This window comes from Colius striatus, chromosome 25, assembly GCF_028858725.1.
Source record: "Colius striatus isolate bColStr4 chromosome 25, bColStr4.1.hap1, whole genome shotgun sequence".
Classification (NCBI taxonomy): Eukaryota; Metazoa; Chordata; class Aves; order Coliiformes; family Coliidae; genus Colius; species Colius striatus.
Window position 1 is genome coordinate 1,209,638 of NC_084783.1, and position 14,189 is coordinate 1,223,826.

The window sequence follows — 14,189 nt, forward strand, 5'->3', positions numbered from 1 at the left end:
AGTGTGTTATCAACATTATTCTCACACTGAATCCAAAACACAGCACTGGACCAGCTACTAGGAAGAAAATCAGCTCTGTCCCAGCCAAAACCAGGATGTTGTGTTCAGGTTTCCACGTGCACTGGGATGATACAGAGCCCTGGTGCAACCAGCAACAGAAACTCACCAGATTTCATTTTCCTCTCCCTCTGTGCAAGGCAGAAGCTGAAGAAGGAGTTTCTCTCTGCTGCTTCAGCACAGAGGCTGAAGGAATTCTTCAGATTTCCCTAGAGAAAAACATATTTCCCCCTGGTGATAGCACTGTATGCACAAGATTGACAGCAGGCTAAGCAAATACACTTAAAGCATCTTATTCATTTTGCATTCAGTTGTCCTAAATGAGAACTTCACCACCTCTTGGTAGAACAAAGTTAAAAAGATGATGCTGGAGTCCAGGACAAATGCTGCCCTTCTTAATGTACCTACCATTGCCAAACATCATTGGAGTAAAACTAGCCAGACTCCAAGGGTGATATAAAGGGAACCTTTTCTGATTACTGGGGAAGCAAGAGTAGGGGTCTCAGCAATGGACTTGGAAAGGACACACTTAGCAGTCCCAAATGACATCAACCCTCTATCTAAAACCAACCAGCTCTGTGTTAATCCACCCCACCTCTACTTAAAGGTATGAGGCTAGAGTGCAGCAGTAAAGAGAGGAGCACGTGGGGATGTAGAAAACCATCCTGCAGTCTGAAAACCAGCAGAAAGGTGACTGGGAAGACTGGGAGAGCAGCCAAGAGCATCAGGCTGTTCCCTGCAGTGAGGGGCGCGGGGCAGGAACCTGCCTGGGCTGCTGCCTGCCCTCATGCCAGGGTAGGGAGCTGCTGAAGGGAAGCAGGGCTGGGAAACCCTCAAGGTGAGATGGGCAGCCAGGCAGCAGGAGACAGGCAAGTCCTGTTTCTGCAGACGCAGGGTGAGGGCAGCAGAGAGCTGCAGCATGCCTTGAACTAGGAAAGTGCTTTAAAGGTGTGGGAGAGACCCGGAGTGTTGGCTGGGAGGCAGGAGCTGGGCTGAAGCTTTTGGTCCCTTGCTGGAGAATTGTTTTCAGAAGCCGTAGCATTTTGAAGGCCGTTGCCTTTGGAGATGTTATGCAAAGTCTGGTGAAAGCAACTAAAAGGTGAGTAGCACAGGACAAGATCCAGTAAGGAGTCTTCCTCTGCCATGGCCCTGCCTCCTTGCCTCCATCTCTCTGCCCTGGAACCAGACACCCAGCACTGCAGAACCAGCTCAAAGACATTCAACATTCCTTCAGATGGCTTTGAACAAGGCTGCTGTGAGCAGCACCAACAACTGCTGTGGCTGACAGGAAGCTGGAGTGAGGGGGATAGGGCACTTGGAGTTGATGTGACCAGCCAAAGCTGTTTCTGCCACTGCTACTCCAAGCACCACTCACTGCCAGCAAGGGGAAGTGGTGGAGGAGAGGAAGACAGGAGCATGAGCACACAGTGGAGACAGACAGGGCTGTCAGCAAACATCCTGTGGACTTCACACAGCAACAAATGGCAAAAAGCAGAGGCTGACTTGTCCTCTCAGGGGGTTCCAGACAACACTGTGCTAAGCTCCTACAAGAACACCTGAGCTCTGCAGTACAGAGCTTCTCAAGCAGTTTGCTGGAAGCCCAAGGGCTTTGTTTGATTTATCCAAGGAAAAGAAATCAAAGCAATGCATGCCTCACCCTTGAATCACGTATTCTCGTGCTGTGTCTACCCTGGGGAGGGTGACTGTAGCCTCCTGGCAGGTTGTTAATGCAGTAAATACCATGGAAGAGCTACAGGATCATTTCCTTTGGAGCAGATGAACCCTGACAGATGGGACACTTCAGGATCACATGTGGCCTCTGGTCTCCAAAGGGAAGATGTTGAGCCATGACGTACCACAGAGCAGGGAAAAGAGTTGTACCCAAGAGTGGGGACCTGACAGAAGGGCCTGAACCCCCAAATCCTCCACAAACCTGCATGTTTTCCACTAGTCCAAGTCCAATGCTGCCTTTTGTGCACAGCACTGCCCAGTGCCACAGGGCTCCTTCACTTCAGCCAACACAACTCCCTTTCTCTTACCTAAACATGCTTTTCTGCCTCCACCCACGTCCTCCCCACGCCCACCAATCATCTCAGAACTGATCTGATCTCAGTTTTAAGCGTGTGGTGTTTATACACTAACACGAATCACAGAGATGATGGTGCAAAGCTTTGCTCTGCCATGGCAGCCTCCACATTTTCAGTGTTCTGACACTGCAGGCAGGGCTGCCACTGAGCAGGAGCTCCAAGCATTTTGACCTAGTATCTAAAGCTATACTTTAGATATTAAAACACCATCTCATTCATTATAATTACTGATGTTATCTCACCCAAAACACTTGCAACTTCAGCTCCCATCCATCTGTGCCACGCCACAAGCCACGTGAAGGTGTATGGTGCAGATAGTCCTGTTCTGCCCACTCGGGTGATGAAATATAACCTGCCTCATGAGACTTTCACCATCAGCCTCTCAACTGGCCTACTCAGGCACTTCACATCCATCAACTCACCGGCAGTTTGAATCACTGACACTTTACCTGAGGATTCAGCCACTGTCCACAGGCCAACATTCAGAAAAACACAGGACTCATTTCTCTGGCTCCCCTACACACATCACAATCCATGAAGGACACCCTGGGACACCTGATAATCACCTTCAGGCTTAGTACCTTGAACACTTCAGAAGTGTAATTTACCCTGTGAAGGGAAGGAGATCAAAGGAGGGACCATGCACTGCCAGGCAGTTTTTTAGCTGAAAGTTCCCCAGAATATGAAGTTTATGTCACTTTGATACATCTGCAAAAAGTCTCCTCAGCACATGGTAAAACAAGCAGCAAAAGCTACAATTTCTAGCTGGGGAAGTTCAGACTGGACATTAGCAACTGCTTCTTCATCAGTAGCATAATGCAATGCTGGGTCTAATACCCAGAGAGGCTGTGGAAGATCTTTATCCCTGGGAGCTTTTCAAGACTCAGCTAGACAAAAGCCCAGAGTTGAGCTGACCTGGCACTGCAAATAGCCCTGTCTACTGCAGTAGGTTGGACTACTTGATCTCCAGAGGTCTTTTCAGCTGACTCTGTGATAAGTCTGACTCAAGTAAAGAGGGAGATTCCTCAAAGCTGAGAAGTGGTTGTCTGCATTTTTGCCAGTTTAACAGCACATTTTCAAAACCCATTGACAATCCCACTGCCTTCAGGGCTTAGTGTGGGCAAGCAAGAAATGAGACCCAAGGTCTTCTGCATCCACTGGCCAAAAACAAGGTGACTCATTTGGTTTAATAGCTTTAGAACACTTCAGATGATTCTTACCTGTGCCTCAGTTTCCTCCTCCACTGATCTTTAAAACAGACAACAGGAAGTTTAATTGATGGTTTCAGATCTGAAGATGAAAAAGACACAAATGGAAAAGCAAAAGGTTACCTAAAATTGTCATTATTTGTTGTTAATATTAAAAAGCCCCCAACGTCCCCCAGCCATGTTGAGTGCTGCAAATATACTGCAAAGTATAAAAACATAGGCAACCCTTATCTTGCAAATCACAGCAAACATGTTTCACCATCACACATTTGCTGTAGTCAGACACAGGCTGAGAGTGGGAGAGTGTGTCTTACTCCCTGGGTAGTCACAACACCCATGCTGAAGGGTAGGAGAGATTTGCCAAGAAAACATCACAGCTGAGTGATGTTTTCACATCACAGACCCCCACGTCCTGCTTCTCTGGGCCTTCTTGCCCATGTCATGGAGGAGCCCAAGGGCAAGTGTTGGCATGCTGAGCCCCACCACCCATGCATGGGCTTTCCAACTGTGCTACTGCAGTCAGTCTTTGGAAAAGCCAAGCAGAAGCTGTCTGCTGGCGCCAGCTGACCCTGGGGAACAGGTCCCCTGGCCTGGGGAACGGGGCTGCACTGCCCCAGCACCCTTTAGCCAAGCAGCTCCAGCGCTACGGCTAAACCCCAGCTGAGGACACATTTCCCTTCCCCTCTGAGATGAGCTAGGCCCATGGTTGAATCCTCATCCCTGGCAGCACAGACCCACCTCTGTGAGCAGGCCTCTGCGGCAGCCTCTGTGGGAGCAGCTCGCTCTCTGGCCAGGCCTTGCTCGGCTCCCAGAAGCCAGGCAGCGTCCGGGCTGCCCCGCCAGCAAGCAGGATGGCCCCGGTTCAGGGATGTAGCCCAACGGGCGTGCTGGGACACGGGAGCAGGAGCAGTGCCCGCCGGCTGATGGGCTGAGCCCGTTTCGCAACCACAGCAGCTCTCCAGAGGCTCCCAGTGCCCGCGCCCCTCAGCAGAGGTGCTGGGGGGGGCACGGCCCAGGCCACAGCCCGCTGCAGGGACATGCACCCCACAGCACGGCCCCGAGGCCAACGTGCCTGGCGCTGGCCTCCCTCCATAACGCCTCTGAGACACCCTGGGTGCCACCTTCAGAGCCCCCAGCTGGGTCCCTGCCGGGGGGCAGCCAGCAGCGCCCCCCGCCCGCGGCTCCGCGGCCCTGAGGGCACCTGCCGCCCTCAGCCCGCCACACACACCCCTCCCGCCCACTCCCTCTCCCGCGCACTCCCCATTGGCCAGGCTGGCACCTGCCGCGTCCCGATTGGCTGTCTCAGCTGTCCGTCAGACCCCGCGGGGTACTTATAGGGGGCGAGGCACACCCCTGTCCCGTCTGTGGCGGTGCAGGAGAGCGGTGCAGGTGGGTAACGCGGCGCTGCTGGGAGGTGGGTACGGGGCTGTGGCTTGGGGCTCCTTATTGCTTCCTCAGGGCTTCTGCAGCCCTCCCAGGGATGGAGGGTGGAGAGTGGGCTTGCAGCTGGTTCCATGCCTGGAGCCCTTGGCTCTTGATGCTGGGGAGCACTGAGGCTAAAATGTCCTTGCTGGGGGCTGTGTTCCCCCAGATGTGCCCATGGGGCTTTGCCAGCTCCCTGGAAAGCACTGAGCTGTCTGTTGTCTATCTGCTGCTTTTCCTCACCTGTGTGAGGGGAGTTTCTTGGCTGTTTAAGTCCATGTGGTGTCGTGCTACATGTGCTGTGCCTTGGGGAAGACCTGAAAGGCTTCAAATCCTCCCCTGAAGGCTTCTTGTAGCTCTGAGACGGCTTCTTGGTGAAGCTGTGAGTCTCTGCTCTGTGCCTGAGTAGTTTTAGGTCCACCAGCTCTTTTCTACCTGTTGCCTGCTGAAGATCCCAGCAGTGTGAGGGGGTCTGCAGGAGGTGGCTCTCCCACCCACTCAGCCGCACAGGGAGCGCGTGATGGGCACCATGGACCATCGTGGCTGGGGGAGGTGGTATGTGCTTCCAGGCAGATCACTTGAGCATTCCCTTCCTGTTGACAGTGCTGCCAGACCTGCCTGTAGCTATTTCACATGATCATTTGGTGTAGGCATGATAATGGTGTTAACAAGGGGGCGGCCTGAGTGTCTCTTGCTCAAGAGCTGCATGTCTGTGCAGAGGCTGCAGCCCTGCGGAGCTCTGCCAGCTTGCTGGAGGGAGCTCTTGGCAAATGAGTTTAGTGTTTCTCCAGCCTAACAAGGTTCTTAAATGTGGTTGTGACTACCTGAGACCGCGTCTGGCTGTGAAGGAAGGACTTTGGTTGCTGAAGCTACTTGTGCTGAAAGCTGCTGATGAAAATGCATGTTGAAGGCAAAACAGCACATTGCTTGCTCTGCAAGTTAAAGCTTCTGTCTGAAGCTCAGAGTTTTGTCCTTGTGGGAAGGCTGGTAAAGTACTGGGAAGCCTGGAAGTTGATTTAATTATACCTCTTATCCTCTTTGCTAAAATCTCCCCATTCTGGTAGCCTGTGCAGTCACCGTCCCAAGGAGTTACTGGCCTTGTAATGGCCACTGACTGTGGTGCCTCATTCCCATTGGAAGTGTGAGGAGGGGAGAAACTTTGCCTCAGTCTGCAGAAGTGACTTTTATCTTTGAGATTCCCTAATGTGGATGGTGTTTCCAGAAAGGTTAGATGGGCAGCAGTTCTGACACTAGCATCCTAAATTCTGAAACTGGTATCCTCAGGACAAAGCTGAAAGTGATCTGATCCTTGTCCTAAAACTATCTCTACCCCAGGAGCATTTGCAAAGGACTCCCTGGGCTGGGGGCAGCTCTGTTCCCCACTGCAGCAACCACCCTGTGACCCAATTCTGCCCTGAAGGTCACTGGGCTATCACTGGTTAATCTCAAAGAATGCAAATAAGTGCTTTAACCACAAATGAATACCTGCCCTGATTAGTCCTCCTTGCTCATATCTAAAGGACTAAATTTAGCTTTGCTTTCCTAAATGGTCATTAAGGAATTGACAGTTACACTGTTGTAGCTGTGGCTGGCTTTGTCCTCACAAAGTAAAACATGTTTGGAAGGGAGAAAAGCTTCCTGAAGAACAAGATCCTACCATCTGTCTGCAGGACAACATCACTGTGGGCTATCTCCACAGGAAACATTGAAGATCTGTATGTATGCTGGTCACCATCAGGGTGGCAGAAATGAAGAGAGGTGCTTACCCCAGCAGGAAAGCACTTGTGACTCAGGCAGGGAGAGCAGCTTGGCAGTTTTGGTGCTGCTGCCCTCGTTTCACTGAGTTTAGGCTTGTGCCAGGGTGGGCAGTGAGCAGTGAAGGTAATGTGTCATGTAGGAGCAGTCACTGAAGAGTTTCATCTTTCTGAAACTACAAGATTCAAGAACTTTCTCCAGCAGTGACTTGAAGCTGTTCCCTTCTGCCAAGGATTCTGCAACAAATGAGCCAGTGTTGCTAAGCTCTGTGCTTTCCTGCTCTCTCTGAAGTAAAACAAGGTCTGCTCAGCACTTCTTGCAAGGAGGGAAACTAGAAAGGGAAAATAAAACCATGGTGTGAGCTCATGGAGAGTTGCCCACATCACAAGTACTGACATTGCAACACACCCCAATTCCTGCTCCACAGAGGACAGCAAATGATGTTCTAACATCACTGGCTGCAAGCTGTGTCACTGCCACAGATGCCTCTGTAATTCAGACAGGCTTCTGGTGCTGATTCTAACCTTGTACTAATGCTTTACATAAGCCAAAGAGTTACTCCTGGCTGCTGTCAGCAACTAGAGACCTCACCTCTCTTTTGCTGCAGCGTGTCCCTGTGCCAGCCTTGACACCGAGGCCAGATTGAAGCCACTCTGCAGTTTGAGTTGCTCCCACTTGTCTAGAAGTAAAATAACTGAGCAAAGGGGTTGTTTGTATTGGTGTTGAAATAGTTGAGCTTTGTCCTGTGACAGGGCTGCAGACTGATTTAGTCTATTTGGCTTCAAGAAAACCCCAAATTTGCCCTAAAGCAGTGCAGGAGGAATGACCACTATCTGAGCAAGCCGTGTGGACTTTGGGACTGAGGCTTTGTGGTCAAGCTCTGCTCCCCTGCCTCTTTCAATCTCACTACAGCACTGACTAATTGCATGGTGGATGCAGCAATATTTAACATCCTGCCAAGGTACCTCTGAGATGTCTCCCCTGGCTCCAGCCACAGGCCAGGCCTAACAAATGCTTGTTTCACTACTTCTTTCCCAGCTCTCTGTTCCTGTTTCTACAGCCAAAAAAAAACCAAAGGAAAACCTTATACAAGTCAAAGAACACAAGAAACAAGACAATGGTCTGTGTCACAACTGAGATGAGAAGGTTTTTTGGCAGTGAAGCCTGGAGCAGTCCTTGGCTTGGGAATCCAGATTGAGGGGTTCTGGTTTGGGAGCTTTCCACTGGCAAATGCCATGGCAGTTCTAAGAATAGGAACTCAGTGGTAGGGAAGGGGGGGAAATGGCTGCTGCAGTGAAGAATAAATATGCTGCAATCCCTGCTGTGTGGGACTAGAAGCAGCCTTGGATTTATCCCATCATACTGGAGTGTCCAGAAACCAACCTAGATCTGTGCTGGGGAAGCCAATACGTGTGCAAGAGGTTGCATCATTTTCCTCCTTGAACTTCTCTGATCCCATTATGTAATGAGAGTAGTTCTGAGACTTGGTTTCTCAGAAAGTGAGGAGAGTTCCTGCCTTGCTGGTCAGTAGGGTGGGAACTCCAGTTTCAAGGTAGCCACACAGAATGCCTCAATGTCTGAGGAGAACTCAGAAGGGTTTGCTGCCCTTGCCAGAGCTGTGAGACTGCCTGGTGTTGCTGGAGTTGGCATTGGAGGGGAATGTGACAAAAGCTGCCCACTGTGAATGCAGCCACGGTGGGATGGGTAAATGCCTCATCTCCACATCCTTTGCAAAGGCTGGCCCCTAAGAAAGGGGCTATAAACCCTGAATACTTCTTAAGCAGGTAAAAATATGCCTCTTACTGCCTCAGAATCTCTGGTCAGTCTCTGGCCCTGACACCTTTCAGGAAGGGAGCTGAAGCCCTGCCAGTCTTTCCTTTGCCAAAGAGGAAAACGTGGACTAAGCCATTGCAAAACCTCTCTCTGCTTCCAAGTGGGGTAACCTGAGGGCTCTTCTCCCTGAAAGGGTATTAAACAAGTCCAGACAGGTCTTAATAAAGATGTTTCTTTTACAACTCCAGGATTCATCTGTTGGAGATTATAGTTTGAAACTTAAACCCAAAAGTTTCCTGACACTGTTGTCCTAACAAGCCCTGCTGCAGCTGCATTTCAGCAGGGCTTGGTTCTGACAGATCACTGTCCTAAGGAGTGAATGTTCAAGGCTTCCCACCATTAACTCTTCTTCTGCAGGGTACATATTCCCTTCAAGTCCTTGGCCAGCAAAGAGCAGTGGGAAGCTGAACCAGAAGTATGTCTAGCAAAGAAAATGCCTGACATAATATAGTTTTTCCCCCATTAACCTGCAGCTTTGAGACCAGTCAGGTATTGTCAGCAATAAAATTAGCAGGATGGTTTAGCTTGTAGGAATTTGGCTGTGTGGGGATTGAGGACAAGCCTTGTGCTACATAAATATTTGCTCATCATGAAATGTGGAGCCTGTCAGTTCTTGAAGCCCTTGCAAGGATCAGTGATGCCACACTGGTGTTCTGAGGATGTGTCTGAATGGTGGATCCCAACTTTGTAGTCCTCTGCTTTTTGACAGGAGGAAATGAAGTTGTCCTCATGCTGTTACACTCTTTGTTTTCCCTTTCAGCTGCAGTTGAATTCAGGATGGCATCAGGAAAGGCCCCCAAAAAGGATCTGCTAAAGGCTGAGGAACAGCAGCAAGAGGTAGGTGCCAGGGCAGCTAGGACTCTTAACACCCAGCAGCTAAAGTGCCTGCTGACATACACTCTTAAATGAACTTGTCAACACCTCAGAAGCAGGCTGGGAATGACAAAGATCAAGCTGTGGTTAAATCTCAACTCAGTTAATCCATCAGCTATCTTGTTTTGCTCAGGAGAGCTGCAGGGATGGCTCAAGTAACACAAGTATTTCTGACATAGATGCTATCAGCCCTATCTCCACATCTGGATCTGGTGTGGAGACCCACTGTGACTCAGAATTCACGAGCCCAGGGCTCAAACTTACCATCCTGGCTTCTTGCTGAGTCTCCAATGTCACTTCTTTCTGGCTTTAGAGTGCTGTCAATCGGGTAACCAGCTTGCCCTTGCTCAACTCTGCATTCAACCTGGTCTCATCTGCCTACAACTACACCAAGGAGACTCACCCTTACCTCAGTGGTGTCTGCAACGTGGCTGAGACCGTGGCTGCTGTGGCAGTAGGAAGTGTGGTTGGTGGGGCACAGCCCATCCTGAACCAGCTTGAGCCACAAAGTAAGTGAAGAGGCTGGAGTGACCCTTTCTGCTCAGAGGATCAGCTGGGGAGGGGTGTTTCATGTGCCTGTTGGGTGTTGGCATATCCTAGTTAGTTGGAGCACCGAGTTTTCCCCTCAGCAGCTCCCAGCTGCTCGTTAAACCCACTGAATCTGACAGGCAGAAACAAAGTTTGGCCTCATCTCTGGTTTCTGTCACCAAACAAAAACTCCCTGGGTTTTTTTTCCCTCAATCACTCCAAGTTAGGAACATCCCAACTGGTAGTACCAGTGTCTGTCTTGGATATAGCTCAGTCTGCCTCATCCTGACACTTCACAACCCTTTAAACCTTTCTCAGCAGGGGTAGGAATTACATTCCAGATAGAGCAATGTGCTGCAAGAGCTGGGCAGGCAACAAACTGTTTGCACCTGCCAAATTGTAGGGTTTGTTGACTTGAACAAGACACTGACACACCCTCACCCCAGAATACTGGGGGTTGTGTCAGGTTATCCCAAAGTGGCCACTGTAGGGTCAAAACCCCTTCTCCAGATTCAAGAATAAAGTGGTACCTGTTGTGTTTTCTAGTTGCACTTGTAAATGAATATGCCTGTAAAGGGCTGGATCAGCTGGAGGAGAACTTGCCTTTTCTTCAACAGCCAGCAGATAAGGTAAAGTAAAAGCTTGTCTGGGGAAGCCATGGCTTGATCTCTTGCTTGATGGAACTGTTGTGGGTACAGAAGAATGTGAGGAAATAAACTTCAGCAGCACTTTCTGAGGTCAGTCCCTGGTAAGGGCTAGAGGAGGCACTGCTAGCTCCTGAATGCTGGAGGGATGCCTTCAGCACCTGGAAGTGAACATGCCTGTGTAAATGCAGGTGTACTGACTTCCCCAGCTCTCCCACAAGCCTGCAAACAATGTAGCTACACAGGTTCTCCCTCCCTGGAGTACTTTCCCTATCTCAGAAAATACCTGTCTTTGTGTGTCCCTGTTGTAGGTGATCTCAGACACCAAGCAGCTGGTGTCCACCAAAGTGACATCTGCTATGGATGCTGCCTGTGAGGCAAGAGAAGCAGTGGCTGATAAAGTGACTGAAGCTGTGGACCTCACTAAGAATGTTGTTGGGGACAGTGTCAAGCTGACCAGGTCCATGGTCACCTCCACTGTTAACAGTGCTGTGGAGGCTGCCCAAGGTGCCAAGGACCTTGTGACCAACAAGGTGACAGAGGCTGTGGACCTCACTAAGCACATGGTGGAAGACAGTGTTGGACTGGCCAAGTCTACAGTTGCTTCTACTATTGTCAGTGCTGTGGAAGCTGCCCAAGGTGCCAAGGACCTTGTGACCAACAAGGTGACTGAAGCTGTGGACCTCAGCAAACACATTGTGGAGGACAAAGTGGAACGGACCAAGTCTACAGCTGCTTCTACTCTTGTCAATGCTGTGGAGGCAGCCCAGGGTGCCAAGGACCTTGTGACCAACAAGGTGACAGAGGCTGTGGACCTCAGCAAACACATTGTGGAGGACAGTGTTGGACTGACCAGGTCTGCAGTTGCTTCTACTATTTCTGCTGCTGTAGGAGCTGCTCAGGGTGCAAAGGATCTTGTGACCAACAAGGTGACTGAAGCAATGGACCTGACCAAAGGGGCTGTTCAAGATGGCGTTGAGAAGACCAAATCAATGGTCAGTTCTACAGTCAATACAGCTCTGGATGCTGCCTATGGCACTATAACTAGCAAAATAAGTGCAGCCTTGGAGCAGAGCAGAGGGGCTATCCAGGAGGGTGTGGAGATGACTAATTCAGTGATGACCAACAGCATAAGCAAAGCCAAGGCAGTGGGCCAAGCTGTGGCAGGTGGTGTGGAATCTGTCCTGGGTATGTCAGAAGATCTGGTGGACCACTACCTCCCCCTGACAGAGGAGGAGCTAGGTGAGAAAATGTCTAGCTGGCAGTTGTAACTGCAAATCCTTTCCCAGGTAACTAGAGAGCACCTGGCACTGCAAGGACTCATCTGCTGAAGCCAGTGGGTAGCTCTGGACTTGTCACCAAGCTGGCTGGCTGGCAACACTGACTTGCCACGTGGTATGGGAGAGCTCAAGCATTTGCTTGCTGGTCCTCAGCCTTCAGCCTCAAAGCAAATACATACCTGAGTGCATGCTTCAACATATCTGAAGTCTACTTATCTGAAGACAACACACTGAGCAGGGACTAACCTGCCTTTAATATCTGAGCAGCTACAACCCTTCCACTGTGCACACAGCAAGCTTCAGCCTTCCTGTTTTCCAATGGGTGATCTTCCCTCTCCCCTCCCCTTGCAGCTGGGAGAGTGGAGCACAGCTGCATCTCTCTTCTTGTTTCCTCCAGGTGAGCTGGCCACCTCTGTGGAGGGCTTTGGTTTGGCTTCTGTGGAGGAGCAGAAGCGGCAGCAGAGTTACTTTGTGCGCCTGGGTTCCCTCTCTACCAAAGTGCGGCACCGAGCCTACCAGCACTCCCTCAGCAAACTGCAGCATGTCAGGCAGAGCACCCAGGACACTCTCTCACGACTCCAGCTGGCAATAAAACTGGTACAAACATGCTTTTCCCCCCCTCTTCCCTCCTTCCTACTCTGCCTGGCCTACTGTCTACATGCAAGCTCTTCTTCCACCCTGTACCAGCCCTGTGCCATGTCGGATGCCTCCCTGGGAGGGAAGCACTTGTGCTGCCCTGATGGTCTGTACTTGCAGTACAGCTCTTCCTCTCATTATTTGTTCCCCATCAGATTGAATCTGTGAAACAAGAAGTTGGCCAGAAGCTTCAGGATGGGCAGGAGAAGCTCCATCAGCTGTGGGTGGACTGGAGCCTGACCCAACCCAAAGGAAACCAAGTTAAAACTGCCTCCCAAGTAGAGGTATCCCCCAAAGGATGTGTTCAGCCAGGCTTCTTGTGGATGGTGCACATCTCACCTGCTCCAGTAACTGAGCTCTGTCTCTTTCCCAGCAGGTGGAGTCACGGACTCTAGCTATGCTGCATATCATCACCAAGCAGCTCCAGCCTGTCTATGAGAATCTGAAAGCCAGCATCCAAGGCCTTCCCAGCAACATCCAAGAAGCTGTGTACAGGGCCACTAGAAATGTCCACAAACTCCATAATTCTTTCTCCAGTGCTTTATCCTTCCAGGACCTTTCCAGCACCACCCTGACCCGAAGCCAGGACCGTGTGGCAGAAGCCAGAAGGTCCCTCGATGTCCTGTTTGAGTATGTAACCCAGAACACACCTCTAAACTGGCTTGTGGGTCCCTTCAGGGCAATAGCCAAAGTGTCACAGGATAGCAGCAAGCAGAAGAAAGAGATGGTGACTGATGTAAGAACCCCTGTGTTGGTAAAGGCTCCATCCTCAAAGGTGGTGGCTGAGACAGCTGGAACACCAAAGGGAGCAAACACAGTCCCAAGGGAAGGGTGTGAGGTGCTAGAGAAGGCAGAGAGAGATACAGAGGTGGCACTGGCTGCAGAGAAAGGTGATACAGAGGTGGCACTGGCAGCAAAGAAAGGTGATACAGAGGTGACACGGGCTGCAGAGAAAGATACAGAGGTGGCACTGGCTGCAGAGAAAGAAGATACAGAGGTGACACTGGCTGCAAAGAAAGGTGATACAGAGGTGGCACTGTCAGCAAAGGAGATAAAAACTGATGCACCAGATGCAGAAGATGATCTCTAAAATTCACCTGTTGTGGCCAGGGCTCCCTGGTTAGAACAGCACCTCACCTTTGAATCCTGCCCAGCTGCCAGTTGTGGCTGCTCTCCTCCTGCCCTCCCTGTGCCAGGCTGAGTTTGCAGTGAGACCTGGTTTGCAAGGAGCCTTGATAACGAAGGTGGGGTGACTCTACCTTGACTTGCTGCTTTTCAAATCATGCTGCTGCACTGGAAGGGAAGATGGGGACCTGCACTTCAGCTCTTGGGCAGCCCAGCTGGGGGTGTGAATGGGACAGCCTGTGGGAGTGAAGAGCTCTGGACTCATTTTAACGCTGCATCTGGCTTTATTCCGTAGCTTTGTTTTAATTCATTGGAGCTGCAGAGGTGTGAGGACGATGTGCTTGGCTTTTCATACCACTTCCCTCCTTCTCCAAGTGTAGAAGCCCATGTGACAGCCCTGGCTTCCTTCCTGTCGGTTGTGCTTCCGAGGCACAGCCCTGCAGGAGGGGCTGAGGGCAAGAGCCAGCTCTCAAAAACAATCAGAAGGTTTTTCTTTCACAGATTAACAGCGAGGTGGAGTTTGTTAAGCATGTCCATCTCCAGCGGGATTCTCGTTCCTAATCATATGGCTTACTGCAGGGAGCTTGTGTTTGTGTGTAACTGCAGCTCTCTTGCAGCCCCTGGAGCTGGTTGTGTGCCAGGAGTCGCGCTGCTGTGCTCGTGGCACGTCCTGTGGGTGAAGCAGAGGGGTGCTGGTTGTTTTTCCCCACCAAACAATGCTTTGTAATCACTTCTACTGTA

General features: G+C 50.8%; 1 protein-coding gene across 1 annotated transcript; it reads left to right on the forward strand.

Annotated features, from left to right (window-relative positions):
- Window positions 1–4,731: 4,731 nt before the first annotated feature.
- On the forward strand, window positions 4,732–13,413 carry LOC104551932 (perilipin-3). The gene is made up of 10 exons (XM_062014771.1): window positions 4,732–4,741; window positions 9,123–9,199; window positions 9,549–9,744; window positions 10,310–10,392; window positions 10,719–10,808; window positions 11,337–11,435; window positions 11,553–11,649; window positions 12,085–12,284; window positions 12,479–12,607; window positions 12,700–13,413. The coding sequence occupies exons 2-10, from the start codon at window positions 9,140–9,142 to the stop codon at window positions 13,411–13,413; spliced, it is 1,668 nt and encodes a 555-aa protein (XP_061870755.1). The 5' UTR covers window positions 4,732–4,741; window positions 9,123–9,139.
- Window positions 13,414–14,189: the final 776 nt, after the last annotated feature.

Bases quoted from the DNA above. Each gene is read 5' to 3' on its own strand.
- LOC104551932 (XM_062014771.1), top strand. From the start codon at position 9,140: ATGGCATCAGGAAAGGCCCCCAAAAAGGATCTGCTAAAGGCTGAGGAA. The intron at 10,393-10,718 runs GTAAAGTAAAAG...TCCCTGTTGTAG, and splicing joins TTCAACAGCCAGCAGATAAG to GTGATCTCAGACACCAAGCA. The intron at 12,608-12,699 runs GTATCCCCCAAA...CTTTCCCAGCAG, and splicing joins AAACTGCCTCCCAAGTAGAG to GTGGAGTCACGGACTCTAGC.